The 23,042-nt window shown below is 35.2% G+C and overlaps 1 protein-coding gene and 1 non-coding gene across 4 annotated transcripts in view; both read left to right on the forward strand.

The window, feature by feature from the left end:
* The window catches only part of SLC6A15 (solute carrier family 6 member 15), a 39,181-nt gene extending 20,777 nt beyond the window's left edge, over nt 1-18,404 (forward strand). For all 3 annotated transcript variants that reach the window (XM_019434717.2, XM_019434718.2, XM_019434719.2), the window contains exons 3-12: nt 992-1,149; nt 1,496-1,622; nt 2,130-2,311; nt 3,681-3,791; nt 6,821-7,062; nt 7,166-7,358; nt 8,360-8,552; nt 12,059-12,218; nt 15,574-15,736; nt 17,046-18,404. In XM_019434717.2, the coding sequence (XP_019290262.2) occupies nt 992-1,149; nt 1,496-1,622; nt 2,130-2,311; nt 3,681-3,791; nt 6,821-7,062; nt 7,166-7,358; nt 8,360-8,552; nt 12,059-12,218; nt 15,574-15,736; nt 17,046-17,417 (1,901 nt within the window). In that variant the 3' untranslated portion in view covers nt 17,418-18,404. The remainder of the gene's footprint in view (nt 1-991; nt 1,150-1,495; nt 1,623-2,129; nt 2,312-3,680; nt 3,792-6,820; nt 7,063-7,165; nt 7,359-8,359; nt 8,553-12,058; nt 12,219-15,573; nt 15,737-17,045) is intronic.
* LOC128775216 (U1 spliceosomal RNA) lies at nt 14,319-14,479 on the forward strand. Its single transcript, XR_008419857.1, has one exon. It is a non-coding gene; the product is annotated as a U1 spliceosomal RNA (small nuclear RNA).
* Nucleotides 18,405-23,042: the final 4,638 nt, after the last annotated feature.

Raw genomic sequence — 23,042 nt, forward strand, 5'->3', positions numbered from 1 at the left:
ATGCATTGACACCACCAGTTGCATGATTTACTTGACAGTATCTGGTTGGACAAAACTTCAGATAAGAAATTTGAATGTAGGAAGTCCATCCTAGGGGTTATTTAATGAATGATTTGCATATGTATTCTTATGTAGGAATGAATATGTTTCACATTTAACTTTATCAATTAATAGGATCTAATATTAACATTGTCAAACTTACTCACATTTTAAAATAACTAGTCATATGTCTTAATTTGAGATGTTGCTATAAAATAATTTTTAAGTATGAAAACCTTACTTCAAGGATAATATATATATATATTTGCACATGTATTTTACAATATATATTAAATATCTTAGTTTTTCAGTCAATGTCACCATCCCTTCACAGAATTTTGGAAAACAAAAAAATTCCTGAAATGTACCTTGTAAATGAAGTATATATGGGAAAAAATAACATTTGTCTGAGGTAGAAGTTCTTATTATTTTTCTATTTTGTTTTTTCTTTTTCGATCTTGGCAGCCGCTTCTCCCCTGTTGTTATTTAGGGAGAAAAGCCAGCTGTAATACTAGAAAATCTCGTTCACTCTAATTTATATGATTTGGAATGCATGATTTAGATGAGTTTGAATAAGATTTAATAAATCACTTGATGAGCAATGTGTGAATAAGATTTCTTGGAGTTTGTGAAACCTACTTGAGAAAATAATTTTAAGAAATCAATTATTTTTATGGAAAATGAAGTCATGCCCTTTCAATAAGATGAAACTAAAAACTGTATTCTTACTTTAATCACAATTATTTTTTATCAGACGCCCTTTGTAGCAGTCAAGTTTGGGTTTCAAATACTAGAAAGTTTAAAATGATGAAATTTCGTTTTCTTCAAAGTCCTTTAGAATTATACTATATAGAAGTTCAAATATTGTCTTTTATGAGATTTTCAAAATTAGTGCATTGTCTACTGTGACTATTAAAAATGTAATCTATTTTATTTGTCCTTGTTTCTGTAGGTGCATATCTTTTGCCGTATTTAATACTGCTTCTGGTAATAGGTATTCCCCTTTTTTTCCTGGAACTTTCTGTGGGTCAGAGAATTCGGCGAGGAAGCATTGGTGTATGGAATTACATAAGCCCTAAACTGGGTGGCATTGGATTTGCAAGTTGTGTAGTAAGTTTCCTGGTATGGTGTATGCCATATAATTTTTACAGGGTTTGTAATGGGACAGTTTTCATTTATATGAAATCTTTGTGTATTTCTATTCAACTCTTTAATCGTGTTTTTAAAAAACATCTTTGGAGTTTGCACTAATATGCAAACCAAGCTGTAAATATTAATACAGTTCAACCTTGATAATGCCTGTTAAGACCTATAGGAGTCATCTTTTTAGAAAAGATGATGTGTTTCAAGTAAAAATGAAATGAGGATTTTTAAAATGTTGAATGGGGTTGTATGCATTTCATCTTGTTCAAAGGAAGGGGCATGAGAGATGTAATTACAATGTTTTGTTTTGCAGGTGTGCTTTTTTGTGGCTCTCTACTACAATGTCATCATTGGCTGGAGTTTGTTTTATTTTTCTCAGTCTTTTCAGCAACCTCTACCTTGGGATCAATGTCCTTTGGTGAAAAATGCTTCACACACTTGTAAGACATGTACCATGTACTGTTTTTGTATATAAAGATCATAAAGTTGCTAAAAGTGTGAGACTTTGAGATTTTTTTCCTTTTAAAATAATGTGGAAGGGGCACCTGGGAGGCTCAGTTGGTTGAGCGTCCAGCTTCGGCTCAGGTCATGGTCTCGCAGTTTGTGAGTTTGATCCCCACATCAGGCTCTGTGCTGACAGCTTGCTCAGAGCCTAGAGCCTGCTTCGGATTCTGTGTCTCCCCTCTCTCTCCCCCTCCCCCGCTCATGCTCTGTGTCTCTCTGTCTCTCAATAATAAATAAACGTTAAAAAAACTAAAGAAACTTCAACAAGGATACATGTCTGTGAATTTTGCACCATTGTGTTTTCCTTGTGAATGTAAATACTTCTCGAGAATAGTAGTACTTTTCTATGAAATGTTAAGAACTGATTTATAGGCTTACTGGAGAAAAAAATGCCTCATTCCTCTTTCTAGTCTGAAATGACTGTATTACCTTTCTTTCTACAGTCGTAGAGCCGGAATGTGAAAAAAGTTCTGCCACCACCTATTACTGGTATAGAGAAGCCCTGAATATTTCCAGTTCCATTTCTGAAAGTGGGGGCTTAAACTGGAAGATGACCGTCTGCTTGCTGGCCGCCTGGGTTGTAGTTTGCTTGGCTATGATCAAAGGCATTCAATCTTCTGGAAAAGTTAGTATATTAGAGCCCCTCCTGATTATGCTAATCACCACTCCTGCATGCCCTCCACGCACCCCTCAAGCTCTGCTATAAATGTCTGGGCAAACTACAAGTACCATGTCATTCTAGGAAATACAGATTGGCAAAAAGTGGTGCTTTTAAAAATGTGTTTAAAGAAAGACCATAAAAATGTGTTGGATAGTGAAATCTGAAGTTACGTAATCTCTCCTTATTTCATCAAAGATCTTTCCTGAAATTTGTGTCACTACTAAACAATCTTTACTTTTGCTATTCATTCACTTGACCCTCATGTTTTAGTTCACCGAAGATGGAGGTGAGACATAGATAACAGGAGAGCGAGTCATGAGGCTCAGGAGATGAGTGCCGCAGAGTGAGGGTGCAGCCCTGCTTTGTCCTGAAGCTGCAGAGAGGGGTCTGAGGCAGCTAGCAAGGGCCTAGGTGTGGGGCTCAGCTGGAGGAAGAATGATGGGGCAGGGAAGGGAGGTGCTGTAATGTGAGGCTTTGCAGGTCAGAGGGAGGAACTCACATTGTATTGCAGCTATATTAGAAATCCTGGGAATGTGTTAAGCAGGAATAAGATACCCTGAGTGGTAGCCTGAAAACTAGGAGAATATTACCAGTGGTGCAGGACTACTTCTGGGTGTTTGACTTTTGCACCTGGATGGATGGTTGGGCTATTTGTAGAGGCGGAGACGGGTGGGGACATCTGTGGGGAAAATTCAGAAGTTCTTTTCTGGACCTGAAAAGTTTTAGAGACCTGTTAGGCTTCTACATGGAGATGTCAAGGAAGCTGTAAATGTCTGGTTAGGACAATTGCTTTTCTATGGTTAAACATTTGCTTAACTTTAAACGTGAAAACTTGTGAAGCGGAAAGTACAACCTTGGCATTGCTAATTATTCAGTCTTGGGAGACTTAACAGGGGCCGCTCCTTACTCCAAAAGCTTTACAGACTTATAATGGGATTTTGGTTAATGAAAAAATAAAGACTTTTTTGCTGTTTCTTTTACCTAAAACAATATAAGTAAGGATTTATTAGGGTGTCAGTGGCCATTAATTTCTCTTAAATCTTGCTTGTTTTGTGAACTATAAGAAATCAAGTTAACGATAACTATGGACTATTTTAAAGGAGTGTAAGTAAGAGAGTCCTTATTTCTCATTATATCTCAAATAGGATCTTAAGTTGCATTGCATTAAGACTAATAAGCCATTCTAATATGATGGCTATACAAGGTATTAATAGTATTATTAATCATGCTGTAAAAACAGACTGCCAAAGTATAGAAGAGGACATACAATCTTAACTATAGAAAGGACTGTAGATGTTAGTGTGTCTCACCTATATTTTTTTTTTCTTTGTAGATCATGTATTTTAGTTCTCTTTTCCCATATGTGGTACTTATATGCTTCCTAATCAGAGCACTCCTTTTAAATGGTTCAATTGATGGCATCCGCCACATGTTTACCCCTAAGGTATGTACTGCATTTCTATTCAAGGCTTATGATCATAAAAGCATTATGTCCATTGTTAAAATGTTCCCACAGTTAGACTTAAGGGACAATTGTTCTAACATATGTACATTAGCCTTTTAAATTATAGCTGTTATGTTAACCAGCCTAGAAAAAAACATGGCTTTTATGTATCTATAATTATATCCATCTATTTCCAATTTTATATGTCCCATTTTAGTTCTAGAGTAAGACTTGCTATGTGAACTTCAAAAATTCCTCTTTTATAGTAAATTAACTTCCAGTTTTTTACACTGAGACATTTTAGGACTTTTCCGTCTTTACTCTTCTTCCTTCTCTAAGTCAGTGGTTTTTAACCTTTTGTAATTGACTGCTTTGAAAAAACCGATAATAAGATCTTCTTACCAGAAAAACATAAGGAACATAATGATTTGCTTAATATCTAGAAGATTGACAGATTACCTAAAATCCATGAATGGGGGCTGAGGACGTTTCTGTGCTGTAAATCCTGTCTCGAGAAAATCAGTGTTCTTGTTTTGAGGTTTTGTACTTCCTAGAATAATACTTATAGTGGCAAGTTTGGGAAGTTTTCTGAATATACATTTCAGAAGAATTCTCATTAGGCTCCATAAAAGGCTCAGAACTTATGTTCTTTAATTCATGTTAGAGCTGAACCCAATGCTGGGCCCTTTGAATCTGTTTAATGAATCCTTGTGGATTAAATATATTGATTTGGCAGGAAACAAAAACAAGTTTTGAGATGTACATAATTTTAGTAATGAAGTTATACCTCACTATTAGTTTGCTAACACTTTTATTGGCAGACACTGAGTTACAAAAATACCGTTTCAAAATTAGCTCAGAAATTGGAAGTTATCTGAAGGGTGAATGTGCAGCCAGCATCATGCTGTGGGATTTGGGCAGAAATTAGCTTCCCTGGAATTCTTTGTCAGTCCTGGCAGCTGCCTTGATACTATGTAAAAGAGGCTGTGTTCTTTGGGTATCAGGTTCCCAAGCTGGAACCTGGAATTCATTCTCTAGTAACAAAAATGCTGCCATTGATATCTGATTTTATTGACTAATTCAAAAGTCCTGGCTCCTCAGTGAGTAACTACTGAAGATTTATAGATTTCAGCTGTATTATAATTTAAATCGGCTTCAAATGGGCCATATTTAATATCTAAAAACATTTATAGTGTAATGTTAAAAAAAATAAAGCTTTTTGAGTTTAAAACAACAAACTTTGGTGTAAACTTCTGGAATATCACTTTTTATAAGTTGGCTATTGCTTGTGACATAATTCTGAATATTTGATTTAAATAAATATCTTAGAGTGTAAATAGTTTGATAGGACACCTTTACATGCCTCCATATTTAAAACTAGCATTATTAACATTTTAAACCAGGACTGGGGAATCACTATTAAAATATAGTTAATTCTTTCTTCAGTTCATTTTCCATTGACTGTGGATAGATGTGGGTGTGATAGTTACTCTGATAATGATAAATTGTCAATTACTTTTTAGTTTACATTGTTTGCCCAAGGGAGAAAGTAAGGACACAAGTAATCTGAATAATATCTTTAGTAAACAGGTATTGCCTGCCATCTAGTGGGAAGAGTAGAGATAGATTGTTAAGTGTGTTTTAGATCAGTATTCATGATAGAATAGTAATGTAGCAACAATCAATAAGCAATATGAATATTTTAGTGAAGTCTTCATAAATTATACATATGATCATGATTATGTTTCATGAGAATATTATATTTACATTGTATTTCAATAGTAATCACTAAAATTAATTGAACAATAAATCCTAATATTTGAGAAAATAGGCATTTTGGAATCTACTTGAGTTCGTATTTCAGCTCTGCTCCAGAACTGCTGTGTAACCTCAGGCAGATTCCTTAATCTTTCTATCATTCAGATAATAGTAGCAACAAATTTCATGAATTGTTCTGAAGATTAAATGAGATAATCCATATAAAGTGCTTATCAGTGTGCCTACCAGTACAGTCCATAGTTGTCCAAAATGATTGAGCACTTAGAGTGTGGTAGGTCAGGAATGTGACAGAGTGGTATATGCCTTGCTACCCTGTCTGCAGTTGAGGAAGCTGAAACTCAGAGAGAGCAGCCACTTACGGTAGATTGCACTGTTTTTAGATAATGAAATGGCAGAATCAGGATCTGAAACTGGAACTCATGTTCTTAGCCATGTTTGACATTGCTCCCAATGAGAACAATTTCACTGCAATGGTAAAAAGATACAATACCAATTTAAACACTATTGTTACTGAAATCAAACTTAACTTTATTAACATCTGTGTCAGATATGGGTAATATTAATTGTTCCATTTGAAAGGTTTGATTGTTATATACAGTTATAATTGCCTAAGAAGTGAAGCTGGGTTACCTGAAATATATATTCAGCACAGGTTTAGAACTTTAAAACTTTGGGTATGAAAGTGTCTTAGAGATGATATAGTTACACTTCTTCCATTTTCAGGCAACTGTTGAAATGAATCAACAATACATATAGGAACATGCAAAGTACAAATAGCTCTAACCAAGCTCATAATCTGCTTATTATCTGCTTTGACTATTAGACTTCCACCAGAAAACACAAAACGTAGGGTATTAGTTAAATAATTAGATTTTATTGATAAGTTATTTTACTTTGGAAAGAAAACAAAGGCATAAGTAAGAAATGATTGAAGATAGTTAATTTGAAATAGTCCTTTTGATTTATTTGTCTTAAAGATATTTAAAAATTCCCTTATGGGTAGAAAACCTCCACGTAAGTAAAATTTCCATCTACATGTTTGTGTGTAGTCTTTCTTCATATTTCTTGTTTCGTTACTAAGTGAAAAATTTATTATTTCTACTTACGAACAGATTATCACCCCAGTTTAAATAACCTTAAATATATCATAAGTATCATTATGATATATTTAAATAGTAGAACTGATTCCATGTAGAGCATTCTTAAATACTATTTTGCAGCTGACTTCTGTTATGTTTAATTTTAAACAGCTTGAAATGATGCTGGAGCCCAAGGTCTGGAGAGAAGCTGCCACCCAGGTGTTCTTTGCCTTAGGGCTGGGGTTTGGTGGCGTCATCGCCTTTTCAAGCTACAACAAAAGAGACAACAATTGCCACTTCGATGCTGTCCTGGTGTCCTTCATTAATTTTTTTACATCTGTCCTGGCAACATTGGTGGTGTTTGCAGTTCTGGGCTTCAAAGCAAATGTCATAAATGAGAAATGCATCGCAGAGTATGGATATTCACTTCCTTTAGCTTTTGATGGCATAAGCATATGAAAAGTATAACCTCCCAAGCCCATAAATGTTCATTAATACGTTTTTTCTGTTTTCCAGAAATTCGAAAATGATCGTAAAATTTTTGAGAACGGGCAACATTAGTCAGGATATTATTCCTCATCATATCAACCTGTCAACTGTTACTGCAGAAGATTATCATTTAGTTTATGACATCATTCAAAAAGTGAAAGAAGAAGAGTTTTCTGCTCTTCATCTCAATTCCTGTCAAATTGAAGATGAGCTAAATAAAGTTAGTAGGTTATATTTAGCAATACAATAGTCATCAATCATTTAATTAATGCATTATCCAGAAAACGTCTTTTAGGAAAATGACCTTTAAAATGCCTGTGGAAGATTATGCTGTTTCAAAACTGACATTTTTAATTTCAGAGAAGATATTTTCTTCTTTTTTTGTTTAAGTTTTTACTACCAGTTAACATGTGGAATTTAAGAAAGAAGACAAACAAATAAAGTGGGAAAAAACAAGAGAGAAATCAAAAGAACATACTTTCTTAAATCATGAAGGATTGCTTTACTTTAAAAAGCAATCCCATTGATTAAGCCATAATAATTTAAAATAAAATATAAACTTTCATCATAGAAAATGAAATTAGTCTGATACTTTTCCTGGTATCATATTTTAATACAAAATTTGAATTTTGACTATCATTTATATATTGCATAATTGCTTTGACACATGAATATTTGGCCATTTTAGTATTCATGTTTAACAAGTCCTGATTAAGTCCTTTTCTTCAGGCACTGTCGTTTATTTTAATAGACACGATATAGGTGAACATTAATAAATATCATTGTATTGGTTGTTGCCTTTTCCCTGTATTGCCAAAAAGGAAAATATAACAGAGAGCTTGGCTACTAATCCTTTGCCATAAGACAGTTAACCATACATGAGACTAAGCATAAAGAATCATGTGCAGGAAATTATGGAAGGAGCCATCATTTATATAAAAATCTTGAGTTCTGTAAAGAAAGATTTAATTACCAACTTACTTTTAAACGTTCTTTTTTTTTTAATTCTGGTATATTGTTTTTATGAGATAACACAATTGACTTTAAGTTTGGTTGAGACACAGTTTCTTAGGAGACAACAACACGATATCAGCCTATTTATTTCCAGTATTTCCAAACATTATTCAGTGTTTCCCTCCTCTTTGTAACTGATATATATATATATAGCTATCTCTTAATATTATTTGGTACTAATGTCACTATTTTATATATATTTTACAGGCTGTTCAGGGGACTGGCTTAGCTTTTATTGCCTTTACGGAAGCAATGACACATTTCCCTGCATCTCCCTTCTGGTCAGTGATGTTCTTCCTCATGCTCGTCAATCTAGGGCTTGGCAGCATGTTTGGAACCATTGAAGGGATCATCACACCTGTTGTGGACACTTTCAAAGTGAGGAAAGAAATTCTTACTGGTGAGTTTTTATGCATTTGACTTGTCATTGAACTGATACAGGCCATTTTAGGAAAGTTTTTTATTCTTTCCTATCTATTAATATGTATATTATTATTTGTTATTTATGTATTTATATACTATGGAAATTATAGATTTAACATAGGTTGAATTGATTGTTAATGATTACTTATTATATCACTCTTTATTAATAGTAATGTCACTACCATGAATTACTAGCATTAGAATAAAGTCATAGAATGTTTATGCATAACTTTGTAAATAAGACAAATATTCTTTTTTTAATGTTTATTATTTTTGAGAGAGAGAGAGAGAGTGCAAGCAGAGGAGGGGCAGAGAGAGGGGGAGACACAGAATCTGAACCAGGCTCCAGGAGCTGAGCTGTCAGCAAAAAGCTCCATGTGGGACTCGAACTCACAAACTGTGAGATCATGACCTGAACCGAAGTCGGACGCTTAACTGACTGAGCCACCCAGGTGCCCCAACAAGACAAATATTTTTAAAGGTTCAGATCTGATATTCCTTTTCCAAAAAATGCATAGTTGAAATTGATAAATCTAAATTCAGTTCTCATATAAAATAGCCCTTATGGCCTACTAGTAGTTAATACTTCTAAGTAAGAAAGATAATAAAACAGTTTACCAATATTTATAGTTATTCATAAGTCCAGTCTGCAAGCAGTTATTAAAATACCAGTTATGTACTGCATCATCCTTGCATTTGAAGAATGTAAAGGATATAAGAGAAATTAGAAAAGAGATACAGAGATACAGGAGAGCCTTGTCTCCGAAAATAATAGTACCGATAACTAAAACCAAGTTTGGGTAGATAAGACTTACACCAGGTAATATACTGATAGATAGCATAACAGTGATTTAACATGCTGTAAGAATAAGGAAGCAACAAAGGTCATCTAAATATATGATGGAACTATCAGTAAAAGTGATGGAAGTTAAATTGGAAAGGGGGAAGGTCTTCTGGGGTCAGAGGATAGCTTTAGTAATAGCTTTAGGTTAGCATATATAAATAGAGATAAAGAGAACTGTTAAGGAAGCCAGCCAGACCAGAATGCAGGAGCAGTGTTGGTAAGTGATGCAAACACAAATTGGGAAAAGAATACATATATGATATTGAATGCTGGGCAGTAGTATACAAGCTCCTCAAAGTTCAGTTTTTAGCTCTGAAAGATTTAGTAATGACTTACGTGTAAATAACTCTCAAGTATGTATCTTTATCACTTACTACTCTGCTAAGTTTGTGTATGTATATGTAAAGCAACTTCAGCAGTTTGTGAAATATTTATATCTAAATACCCTCAACTCAGCTGAACGTAAATGAGAAACTTCCTTATCTTCTCCCAAAAGGCAGTCTCTACTTCTGAAGTTTCTATTTCATTCAAGGCTATCAATATCCTGCCTGGTGTTCATGCTAAATAACGTTTTGCTGCTTTCGTCATCTTTGCCCTGTATCTAAACCCTTCTGTAGTAAGAGGGCTTGCACAATTAAGGGAAAAGCAACAGTGTAGAGGGAAAGCACACAAGGTAGTATTTGGTGATCCCACTAGAGGACCTGTTTGCTCAGAGCAAAGCGAATGTCCTCTCTTGCTCCATTACCTGTCCTTTGGGATCATACCTATAGTTAAAGTCATATTTCGCCTTGAAGAAATGTTCCTCCATCACCTTTGCCAGGCATGTTTTTGTCTTCCCTGACAGTCCAGTAGGACTTAGATGAGTCAATTATTTATAATCTTTTCCTCTCACACCTCCAGCAAAACTTTTACCATCTATACGACCTACAATATGCTTTCTTCATATTTACCGTGTACTGTGGTGTAGGTAGGAGAGGGTGAAAGTGACACAGGCTGTGGTTCAAACCCTGCTACGTCATCCAGAGACTTTGAGTACAGAATAGTACGGCAAGCATTTAACTATTTCAGTGTGTGACAGACTCCAAACAAATGTTACTTTTCCTTCTCTACATTATATGTTTATATATAATACTCATTTCCATATGGTGTAACTCATACCACTAGCATAGTGCTTAAGAGATAGAGGTAATGACTTCATTTAATTCATACTTACTGGGATTGTTAGAGAACCCTCATCTGATTGAACCCAAGGATGTCTGTTTTCTCCCCTCCCAAACTGCCATTACCTGCTCAATTATTTGCACTCACCTCTGCTAAAAGGTGGTTGAGAAGTACAACATAGTCATCTTTTACTTTTGACAGGTCCTTTGCTGAGTGTGTGAGAGAATAGTCTAATGAAAATATGGGAATATTATATAGATTACAGAAATCTAAGTTTTTTTAGAAAATTTTATAAAGTTTTTTTTTTTTTTATTGTTTACTTAAGACAGAGAGAGAGAGAGAGCAAACTGGGGAGAGACAGAGAAAGGGAGAGAGAATCCCAAGCAGGCTCCACACTGCCAGCATGGAGTCCAGTTCGGGGCTCAAACTTGCAAACCGTGAGATCATGACCTGAGCCGAAATCCAGAGTCTGATGCTTAACCGACTGAGCCACCCAGGCACCCCTCTCTAAGTTTTTATATTAACTGTAGGTGCTCAGAAGTTTTTGCCTCTTTCTTAGATACTACTCCAGAAACTCCTTTTCGAAGGTTCTTCTCTGTTACTTGGATAATGAGATTGCCCAACCCTGTCATAATTGTATTCTCAACTTATCTATTCATGCAATATCAAGATAGAGATTTGCGTTGGTGCTCAGGCAAGATCTGATCGGATTTCTTCAGTTATGCTTTAAAAATAACTGTATTTCAGTCAAATATAAAAATATATATGTTATCACAATCTTGTTATGAGCTATATTAGTCTCATTATTAATTTAAGACTTCCACAGAGCTTCCAAAACTATAAAACATTATTAAAAGCAGAAAAGACCTATGAACATTTGCTGCCTGAAAAGGTCACTATGTTATTTTTTTATATATAATTTTTTTTAACATTTATTTTTGAGAGACAGAGAGAGACAGAGCATGAGTGGGGGAGGAGCAGAGAGCGAGGGAGACACTGTATCTGAAGCAGGCTCCAGGCTCTGAGCTGTCAGCACAGAGCCTGACACGGGTCTCAAACTCATGAACCCTGAGATCATGACCTGAACTGAAGCAGGACGCTTAACCGACTGAGCTACCCAGGAGCCCCTGAAAAGGTCACTTTGTTATTAATAAAGAGAAGTATATTACAGAGATTTATGCTTTTAAAATCTTCTCAGTTTTTCTGTCTTTTTTATTTGTGCTTGTAAGTAAGTTTCTGCAGAGTCAGGGCAATGAATTGAGTCTTACCATGGATTCCTATTAAATCTGGGCGTAGCTCCAGCTAACTAACTCCCAATGTATTATATTCCATAGTATCAAGAAAGGTGTTGCCTGTTTATATGATTGACAGGTTATAAAAGTGAAAACAAAACTGTTTGAACATGGTAATTCATAATTAAATTTAAAAGATGCCTGTGAATAAAAGCTTAATTTTTTTCATCTATTTCTTTTGTACAGTTATCTGTTGTCTTCTGGCATTTTGTATTGGCCTGATATTTGTGCAACGTTCTGGAAATTACTTCGTTACCATGTTTGATGATTATTCTGCTACACTGCCTCTGCTAATTGTAGTCATTTTGGAGAATATTGCTGTATCCTTTGTTTATGGCATAGATAAGTAAGTATCTGTGCATTCATTTTTCATCTCTATTTTGGAAAGACCAATCATCAATACCTATTTCATTTAGAAGAGGAGGGGAATGATTAGAGGGGAAAATTCTTTGCAACAACATCAGATCTTTTGCAGGCTCTTTTTTCATTCAATCCCTTGAATACAGTATATTCCCCTATTAGGTGATTAGATAGAATTGTGTAGATAGTAATATAATCTAGGATTCCGGAGCTTTGATTTAATTCTAGTTATCAAATAGTAACTTCCAAGATTAATGAGTAATGGCTATGGTCCAAGAACCAACAAGTTTAAGTTGTTTGAAGTTATTATTGTTGTCCACATTTCACATTTCTCAGGCTTATGAGACGCCAAGTGACTAACTCATCACACACCTGGACAGAAGCACATCTGGGATTCATAGCTATTTCTGCTTAACTTTAAATCCTATCTTCCTAATTACTTCCTAATTACCTCTAAATTATATACCTGCTTAATGCCAAAAGTATATATACTTGGCATGAAATGAGGCATTAGAGTAATTGCAGAAGAAAAGGGTTACTAGAGGCTTTGTACAGTATTTTTTAAAGTTGTTGCCTCTAGTTAACATATATGGACTAAGGCACTAAGATCATTAGGTTATTGGAAGTATATGTAAAGTAAGAATGAGTGTGTTGCATGAAGACCAGAGTCCTCTCAAACAACGTTGAGAATATTATCAGTATTGAAGGAGTTTTGTGACAAAGGTTGGAAAATATTTTTTTTATTGTCAAAAGCTCCAGGCAAGCATGGGGAGGGACTTTTAGTAGTCATGTACTATATAGCGATAGTAGTAATAGCTGTCTAACATGCATTAAAATCTGAATCCTCATAAAAATACCCTGTAGTAACTAATATCCATATTACAAATGGAAAATTGGCCTTATTTATACAGGAGAACACAGTATGTTGGTTATAGAGCCAGGACTTTAATTTAGACCTTAATTTTAAAACTAGGTATCTCTACCAAGCTACCCTCAACTCCTAACTTGCATTGGGTTGGCATTTGATATTATTATTGCACTGATCTGTGGATCAATTAAGATCATAATGTAGATTTCCATTTACACAGTATGTCATTTACAATAGGCATAGTACAAAATATCTCATTTTAGTAGTGTCCCTAAATAATAATGGTTAACAACAGAAGGAGAAATGATACTCCTAGTAATAGTAGTTATTAAACTTGTGTCTACAAAATTCCTACTGTATGTGAGGCAGTGTGCTCTGCACGCATTGCCTATGAGGCTAACAATAACTTCACGATAGAAATTCTGTTTTTTTTAAATGCCGAAAAAAAAATGCTCTGCCATCTTTTAGTGTGTATCTTAGTGTATGAAAACGCAGGAAAATTCACTTCACTTGATTGTGGTGTAAAATGTTAGGAAAAAAAAATTTTTTTTTTTTTTAAAGAGGTAAGGAGGAGAATAAATCCCTGCAGACAACAAAAATACACAAGCAAAATAGATGGAAAACTAACCATATTTCAAAATGAGTTGAAATAAATTGTTTTAAGTGATAGAAGCTACAAAATATTTTAAAAATAAAGAATATGACAATTAGAGAAAAGGGAGATTTGAAAACAAGGTGCTAGAACTCAGGAAATAATTGCGAATAATAACAATAAAAAAACACTTCCAAAGTGATGATCAAATTAAAATGAACACAAGAACAATAAGCACAGTGACTAGTTCCACAAGAATTAGAAGCCAGAAAGGAGTAAATGTTTATTTTTTTTAAGCAACAAGAAATAACAAAGGAGCAAAGGGAAGGAATAGAGACAGGAGTTATACAAAGATGACTCAACATGTGTACAATGAAGTCCTCTAAATGCAGTGGCTGGAACTTATCAAACTCTGTAATTCAAGAAACTTGCCTGAAATTAGTGACAACTTGAATGTTGAAAAGGCACATGATATACTTGGAAAAATGCCCATAATAGCCAACACTAGGACGTAGTCTAGGCTATTACTTCAAGACAAAAGAAAAAACAAAAAAAACCCACAAAGATAGAAAGAAGGGAAAAAAAAAGGGCTATCCAGGCAAAAACAATAAAGAAACAAAACGATCATACTTAACCTGGCTGGGGAGATACCATGATCATGAAGGTTGTTTTCCCAGGGAGAGGCTTAGCGCACTCTGGATGCACTGACCGCTGTGATTTCCCCAAACGTGGGAAACTCAACTGCATAATTTGTAGTAGCAGGGGACTGTGTTCACACTTTCTCATTTAAAACAAACAAATAAACAAAACAATCAAAATTATGTATAAGAGAAAAATCAACAAACTTTTTTGTAACAATATTATATAGTTAAGAAATATTTACAGTTCTCAAGGAAAGAAAACATAAGCCAAAGATTTTAAATCCTGCAAAACTCACATTCAAGTGTAGTGACCACAGACAGTTGTGAACTTAACAAGAAATTGGGGAATATAGCTACTATGATCTCTCCTTGAAGAATCTAATAGAGAACTATCTTTACAAAATCAAAAAGTCTGCAGAAACATTGCTACAAGGACTGGTGGGTGGGCAGTAAATATCTCTAGATAAATACTAGGGGATATGGACTAGTATGTAATGATTATATGCTTTGACAATGGTAACATCATTTACCTAAAAGGGTGAACTTTATTTCATGTAAGTGATACCACAACAACCTTACTTAAAACAACATAAGCCTGATCATTACTAGGTCTAAGTGCTAATTTACAGGAAACAGGAGGATCAAGTGTAGTTGTGAAGCAACACTTGGGGATGTGATCAGAAAAATCCAGACTGTAGGAGTACTATGAGATAAAGTGCCTAGCTGATTTAACAAATAATTGGAAGAAACAAAAAAGAGAAGTAGGAGGAACCTAGAGATGAAAAATGGACTTGAGAAATACATCAGTCAGTCACAGTGTGTGGACCTTCTTTCAATTCAAATAAACAGACTATGAAAAGAAGTGAAAGTTTAGATTATATAAAGACTGACTGAATATTGAATGATACTAATTTATTATTGCTAAGTAAAAAAAGAGACTAGGAATTTTTAATGTATTGCAAATATTGTGTTTATAGAGTAGAAAGTCACCAGTAGGAGACTTTTCAGTAATTGGTTTAAGAAGGCTTTTGCTAAATGAAAATCACAGTACTTAACTGGTTCCATTTTACTTTATAAATGTTCTTAATTTGTAAGTAATCTTCCAATATGATTTTTTGATTCAGTATAAAATGTCATAGGGTATCATCGATGAAACCTCTGTCAAACTATTGATAATGCACATTTTTAAGGCATAGAAATAATTACCTGAGGCATAATTAAATACTTTCTTTTTATTTAGGTTTATGGAAGACCTGAAAGATATGCTGGGCTTTGCTCCCAACAGATATTACTACTATATGTGGAAATATATTTCTCCTCTAATGCTATTATCACTGCTAATAGCTAGTGTTGTGAATATGGGATTAAGTCCTCCTGGCTATAATGCATGGATTGAAGATAAGGTAAAATACAAAATAAGGAAGCTATGAAAAATATACATAAAATATTTTAGGGGTTTTTGTCTTTTGCTTTCTTCACAGTATATTTTGCTGTTTAATAAATGGTGTTGTTTTTATGCAGGGATCTTGAGATTTATATTTTGTTTGACCCCAAACATGTATGATTTTGCTGTACATTGTAGTTTGTTTTTTGTTTTTTTTTAATACATAAGAAACACTGATTTGGTCCTCATTAAAGTAACTGTATTTATGTCACCACAGATGAACCAATAATTATGGGGCCTTTGACTCTAGAAAACATATTGCCTAAACCACCAGGAATATTTTTTCCTACATAAATTTATTAAATCATATCCCAGATACTATATAATAAGAGAATATGCAGTGGCCGTGTACACATAATTTAAGTAAATACTGAAGGAAAGTTTTGTTATAATTGCTTTATATTAGCAGACTATTTCAATTTCTGTTTTCAAGGTGCAAATTAGCCACATAATAATAAAGGTACATATTAGCTGTTATAAAACCAAAATCCTTATTTTTCAGAGATATTTCTGACCTTTAACTCTTCTATTGTCAGTAATTATATAACAACAATTAAATTCATGACTGGGGCATAAACAAGTCTGTTAACTCTTACAAAAATCTTGGGGCCAAAATATAGATTTTTAGGGGTGCCTGGGTGGCTTGGTCGGTTAAGTGTCTGACTCTTGATTTCAGCTTATGTCATAGTCTCACGGTTGTGAGATCCAGCCCCGTGTTGGGTTCCACGGTGAGCGTGGAGCCTGATTGGGCTTCTCTCTCTGCCCCTCCTCTGCTCGTGCTTTCCCTCTCTCAAAATAAATAAATAAACTTTTAAAAAGAAAAAAAAACCCACAAAATTTAGATTTTCAGTTTTTAGAAAGACAGGTGGCACATGTAACATGTAACTATCCCCAAACTTAATGACCAACAGCAATGCTGATTTATTATTTCTCAGGGTTCTGCAGTTGAGCCGGGCAATTCTTCTTTAGGTTTTTCCTGAGCTAACTCATACAGTTGATTAAACTTGGAGGGTTGGTCTCTGTCCATGTAATCTTTCATTCTTGGCTTCTTCCTAGCATTATTGACTGAGGACAGCATTCTAAGAAACAGAGGCAGAAACTGCAAGGCTTGTAATGCCTAGCCTTGAAAGTTGATTGATGTCACTTTTGTTGGTCAAAGCACATCCGAAGACTCTGCTTACAAACCCAAGATAAATACAGGTGTTTTTTTTTTTTTCCACATACTTTTAGAGCAAGATAACCAATAATGGGTTTTTTGACTTTAACAGGCATCTGAAGAATTTCTGAGCTATCCAACCTGGGGAATGGTTGTCTGTATCTTGCTGATGGTCCTGGCAATACTCCCTGTCCCAGCTGTCTTCGTCATTCGTCGCTGCAACCTGATAGACAATAGCTCTGGCAGTTTAGCATCTGTGACCTATAAGAGAGGAAGGGTCCTGAAAGAGCCTGTAAACTTAGAGGGAGATGATGCAAGCCTCATTCATGGAAAGATACCCAGCGAGATGTCATCTCCAAATTTTGGTAAAAATATTTATCGAAAACAGAGTGGATCACCAACTCTGGATACTGCTCCCAATGGACGATATGGAATAGGGTACTTAATGGCAGATATGCCGGATATGCCAGAATCCGACTTGTAGCCAGGGGGAAAATGTCAGCGGGTTCTATTTGGTTCATTTGTATGAATGAACATGGGCTCTACTAAGAGAAGCATTGGGCTTCACTTATCAGAGGGTGATCTCAGGTGTTCCTTGGCTGTGATCTTTAATCCTAAGTACATGTAAATTCAAATAGAGCATTCCTTCAGATTCTTTGGTTTACATTTGCGCAGAAAGAGTTACAGATAAAGCTTATAGTGACTGAGGTCCATGTGTGTCAGAATTTTTAAAAATACTTTTGGTGTTTTTTCAAGCATTTCTATCTCAAAAAAAAAAAAAAACAGGTGTTACCTCAGTTTTTAATGATTTCTGGTTTAATAGTATTGGCAATTCAAAAATGGTATAATTTAAAATGTATAAGTTTGCCTTCAGGGTAAATCCCAGTATTACAAAAACATTTCTGTAAGTTGGTGCCTCTAAGCACATTTCCATGAACATATTGTGTAGATAGGCTGTACTTATTTTGGTAGCATTGATACCTTCTTAGACAATTAACTGAAGAAGACTGCAAATATTTTCTTATGTAATAGCTGTATAGAGCAATAGTATCAAAGAATAAGAAGGCACTAATGCTGGATGACAGTTTAGATTCAGAGGTGACTGGGGATCATGTGCTCGATGGCTGTATATTTTGTGTAAAATATATGTGTGAAAGTGATCTAAGAATGAGTCACTCAGCGCTCTCAAGAATTATGCAGATTCTGCATTTTCCTATGCCGTGTGCCTAAAAACCTACTTGATATTTATTGTGGTTTCAAGATTACTCATAGTATATTTATATATACTTGCAATGTATATATGTATATTAGTACTCTAAGTACTGATTTGAAAACTTGAAGCAAGATGGCATTTTATTTCATATCTTTCTGTTTTGCTTCTGTTTTATGCAAATATAAATCCTTTTTTAAGTGATTGTTAAGATTGTATGGCATTACATTTTAAGCTACAAATAAATGAAGTTAAAAATGATGTTTGTTTTCCACATTGATTTTTCTTGTATCACCTATACTGGATTATCTTGCATTTCAGTCAGGATTTAGGCATTTCATAATAAGTAATCATCACATTCCAAGAGGGATTAATAAATTGATTAATACAGCTACCACCACTTTAGAGACTAGGGAGAAATAGAATGCTATGGTTAAACGGTGTTCTGATGCAGTCTCACAATTCTTGAAAAAGTAGTCTCCTAGGAAACCATGTGTACACTTGACCGCTTGCAGGGTCAGTATTGTCTCTGAAATGTAAGAAATTGTGACTTTAAAAAAACATTTTTTTTAACGTTTATTCATCTTTGAGAGACAGACAGAGACAGAGCATGAGTGGGGAAGGGGCAGAGAGAGGGAGACACAGAATCTGAAACAGGCTCCAGGCTCTGAGCTGTCAGCACAGAACCCGACGCAGGGCTCGAACTCACGGACCGCGAGATCGTGACCTGATCCGAAGTCAGACACTCAACAGACTGAGCCACCCAGGCGCCCCTAATTGTGACTTTTTTTTAATGAAACTGTTACATATATGAATTTCGATGAAGCAGAGCTCCACTGAGTACCATCTCACTAAAAGGCTTTTATTTATAGCTGTCCTACCACTAGATTAGTGCATTTATAAAATAACAATGAATACAACAGCAAAATAGGAGAGGTAGGGCACATTACCATATCTATTATTTATGGCCAAATATTTTTGGTCTGCTATAGACTATGTTATCACACCACGTCGTAGCATTTAAAATATAATTCCGCCGGTGACCAAAACTTTGGTTTTGTTTTTACATTTTCGTAAATATTATATTTTGTATCACTTTAAAACTTAGGAATATTTATAGATAGGCAATGTATGCACATTATAAAGACCTCAAAATTGATACCAGTTCAGTGTAAATTTCCCTTCCAACAGTTCTCCTAGTCACCCGATTCCATTGTTCAAGGCACCACCATTACCAGTTTCTTATGTGTCCTTTTGGAGATGCTCTATGTAGAGGTAAATAACAGCATTCTGTGTTCTGTTTTCTGGATCTTATTTCAGTGAATAATTTACTCTGGACAGTGTTTCATGTGAAAGCACATAGATCTGCCTGATTATTTCAGAAGCTGAAGTAATAAATTTTGTTTATTTTTATGTTGAAGCAATAGTTTTTATAAGCTTCCCCAATATTAAAGAATTTGTACCAAATACTTATTTTACCTGCTGGCCTTTACTTTGTCGTGACTATAGATTGTCAAATAGCACCATCCCCCTTTGCTCCTCACCCTCTTGCCATAAGCCATTTATCTACAGTTTGGATTCCTGCCTTCCACTGGCGAATAGATCTCCTCTCTTCTATTCACCCAGTAATGTGAAGAATGCAGGAATCCTGTAGAACAGAAGAGAATCTGAACTGTTTCTAATGCCCCCACTTAGCAAATGAGGCAACTAGACAGTAAAGAGAGCAAGGTCTTCTCTCATTTCTGCTGCTTTTATTCCGTCAGTTCTTCAGCTGTTCGTTCATTTACTCATTTGCCCACTTTTTCTTGAGCATCTCTTCAAGCATCTAATTTGTTCTTAGTACTAAGCCAAGGCACTACTGTAATCAGCGTGAACTGTTTATCTTGATCCTATTTTCTCCTGTTTGTCTGGGAGACCCCTTTCCCACGCTTTCCCGGACAGCACAGTATTTAATCAATAAGCAGTAGTGTGTATGAGTTATCCTTCTCTGTGCCCTAAAATTTGAGGTTTACTTGTTTTCGTATTATTTTCACTATGTCTGTAAGCTCTGGCCTGAATTGTGCTCAGATGTAACATAGTCAAGGTTGTCTATTTTTAAATGGAAAGGAGGCTGGGGAGTGGAACAGTAAGGCTAATAGAACGTTCAACGTGGGACAAAAAGAAGGGGAGAAGATGTACTCACCGTTAGGTGTTGGAATCATAAGGAGGGAGTCTAATAGTTTGATGCGACAAAGTCTTGGGATGTAATTTTCTGAAAGTATATTTGCATTTCCATGTGGTTATGTCTATGTGCATTTTTTAAAGGAGGAAGATACATTATAGAATCTTCAAATGGGCAAGTGATCCCAGAAAGTTTAAGAGTAAGATGTAGTGCTTCTTAACTGTAATTATGCCTTACAGTTACTGAAGACACTATTTCCAACCTATTGAATGTGAATTCTTTCGGGATTGGATGCAGGACAATGACTGTTTTTTTGGTTTTTGTTTTTAAACTTATTCCAGTGTGCATTCTTGGTTAGGAACCGTGGATATGAAGAAAATGAGAAGAAGGACAAGTAAATGTGAATTCTAATTGTCTTCACTCAAACAGAATAAAAATGAAGATGCTATAGCCGTGATAACTGGGGAGAAAAATAATTTAGGTGGATAGAAGTTGGAATTCATAATTTGAAAAATAATTTGAAAAGTAAAATATCTTTCTCCTTTTGAGTTTATTCCAGTCACTGTTGCCTGAACACTCCCCAGAAATGATCTATATCTATGTCGATTGAATATGAATAAAATCAATACTGATTATATCAATTATATGGATTTTTCCCCTAAATTTTACTTATAAATTTTGGGGGCCATAAAGTTTTAATAAAAAGAAAAAAAATGTAAAACTCTAGAAAACTTTGGAAATATTAAAGATAAAACTTTCCATAAGCTAGTCATTACTGAGTATAGCATACTTTACCTTTATAATTACCACTGAAGTAAAAGGTTTCATATGTTGTTTTGCCTCAAATGACTGACTCCCAAATTGGCTCATTGTGTCTAGTTACTGGACATATGTCCCCATCTGAAACATTGCCTAAAGGATGTCTATCATGTGGAGGTTTTCTTTAAAAGAGAAAAAAGCCTGGGACATTGTCTTGTCCTAAATTCAGTGCCCTTTGGGCTCTGCTATTGCTTTAACACACCAGTCACTCCTAGCACTCCCACTAGAATACACACACACAGGGGCGCCTGGGTGGCTTGGTCGGTTAAGCGTCCGACTTCGGCTCAGGTCATGATCTCACGGTCCATGAGTTTGAGCCCCGCGTCGGGCTCTGTGCTGACAGCTCAGAGCCTGGAGCCTGTTTCGGATTCTGTGTCTCCCTCTCTCTCTGCCCCTCCCCTGTTCATGCTCTGCCTCTCTCTGTCTCAAAAATAAATAAACGTTTAAAAAGAATACACACACACACCACCACCACCGCAACCACCAATAATAAATAACACAATCAAAACACCTGATTTATATGACTGGGCAAAAACATGCCCTGTGGTACCCAGGCAGTGCCACGTGAGGTACCATGTACGTATAAAGAACCATGCCTCATAGATGAATTAATGGTGGTATCCCTGCTGCTTTTCTTTCCCCCTATTTGCCTTTTCAGGCTATATTCAGTTGCATAGTAAGGAAGATAAAGGTTTTTAGAGAAGAGTGGCATTAATGTTTCTGAAAATACAATTTTCTTAAGAAAAATCCATTAAAAGTGTGGCAAAAACATCATTTTACTGTTCTTTCTTTTTTTTAATGTTTATTATTTTGAGAGAGAGTGAGAGAGCAAGTAGGGGACAGGCAGAGAGAGAGGGAGACAGAGGTCTGAAGCAGTATCTGTGTGCTGTCAGTGCAGAGCCCAAAGTGGGACTCAAACTCATGAACCAAACCAAGATACCATGACCTGAGCCCAAGTCAGGTGCTTTACCGACCGAGCCACATAGGCGCCCCAATTTTACTGTTATTTAAAGGGATGCTTATAAAAAGCAAAAAAGCAGGACCAATCTGAAAAGATTGAGTAAAGCTTAAAATTTTCAAGCATGGTAGCAAGGTGGCATTCATTTGATCTGCTCATCACTGGCACTCACCCACATTGTTGACCAGGTCAACAGAATTCATAGATGCAGGTGCCTGGCTTATATTCATTTTCCCTAGCGTAGTATCTCTCTTATCAAGATTATGTTTCCCCTCCCCCTTCATTTTAAAGCTTTGCTGTAATTTGAATAATTATTAAAAGGATCAATGCGAGAATATTCAGGGTCAGTTAAGTCAATATCTGGCAGAATTAAACCAGGAAGATATCCCCTCCGAGGAAGAGGGAACCGGATGGCCCAATCTCTCTGCTTAGCTAATCAAATAAAAGTTTCTTCATTATGTACTTTTTAAATACAATGTTGGGTAGAATCATTCAATTCCGCCTTTTATAAACAATCATATGAGATTTAATCATCTCAATCCTTTTCTTCTGGGTTACCGTATGAAGTAACGCAGTATCAGTGTAGACAACCAAACAACTATCCAACCAGCCGTTCTAAATAAGTATGTCTTCTCTCCATTTCCTTGTCCAAGTGAGGTCACTGATAAACTCATTCTGAGACTTAGATTCAATAGAATAAATCTAATTATTGATATAATGCACCCTTTATCATGATATGGAATTTCTTATCTATTTTATTTTCACTTTTTAACTTGTAGTTATGACTCATATCCATTAAAAATAGAGAGCATTTTCTCATCCAAAACTCTTTCACTTTTGGTTTTTTCCCACCTCTTCATAAAATATTGATATTCAAACAAATCCCAACCCAAACAATAGATTAAGCTGCCTTCCTCTTGAATTTTACAGATGAATTACAATAGCAAAACAGCACACACAT

This window comes from Panthera pardus, unplaced genomic scaffold, assembly GCF_024362965.1.
Source record: "Panthera pardus isolate Hobbes unplaced genomic scaffold, ASM2436296v1 HiC_scaffold_6, whole genome shotgun sequence".
NCBI classification, from domain to species: Eukaryota; Metazoa; Chordata; class Mammalia; order Carnivora; family Felidae; genus Panthera; species Panthera pardus.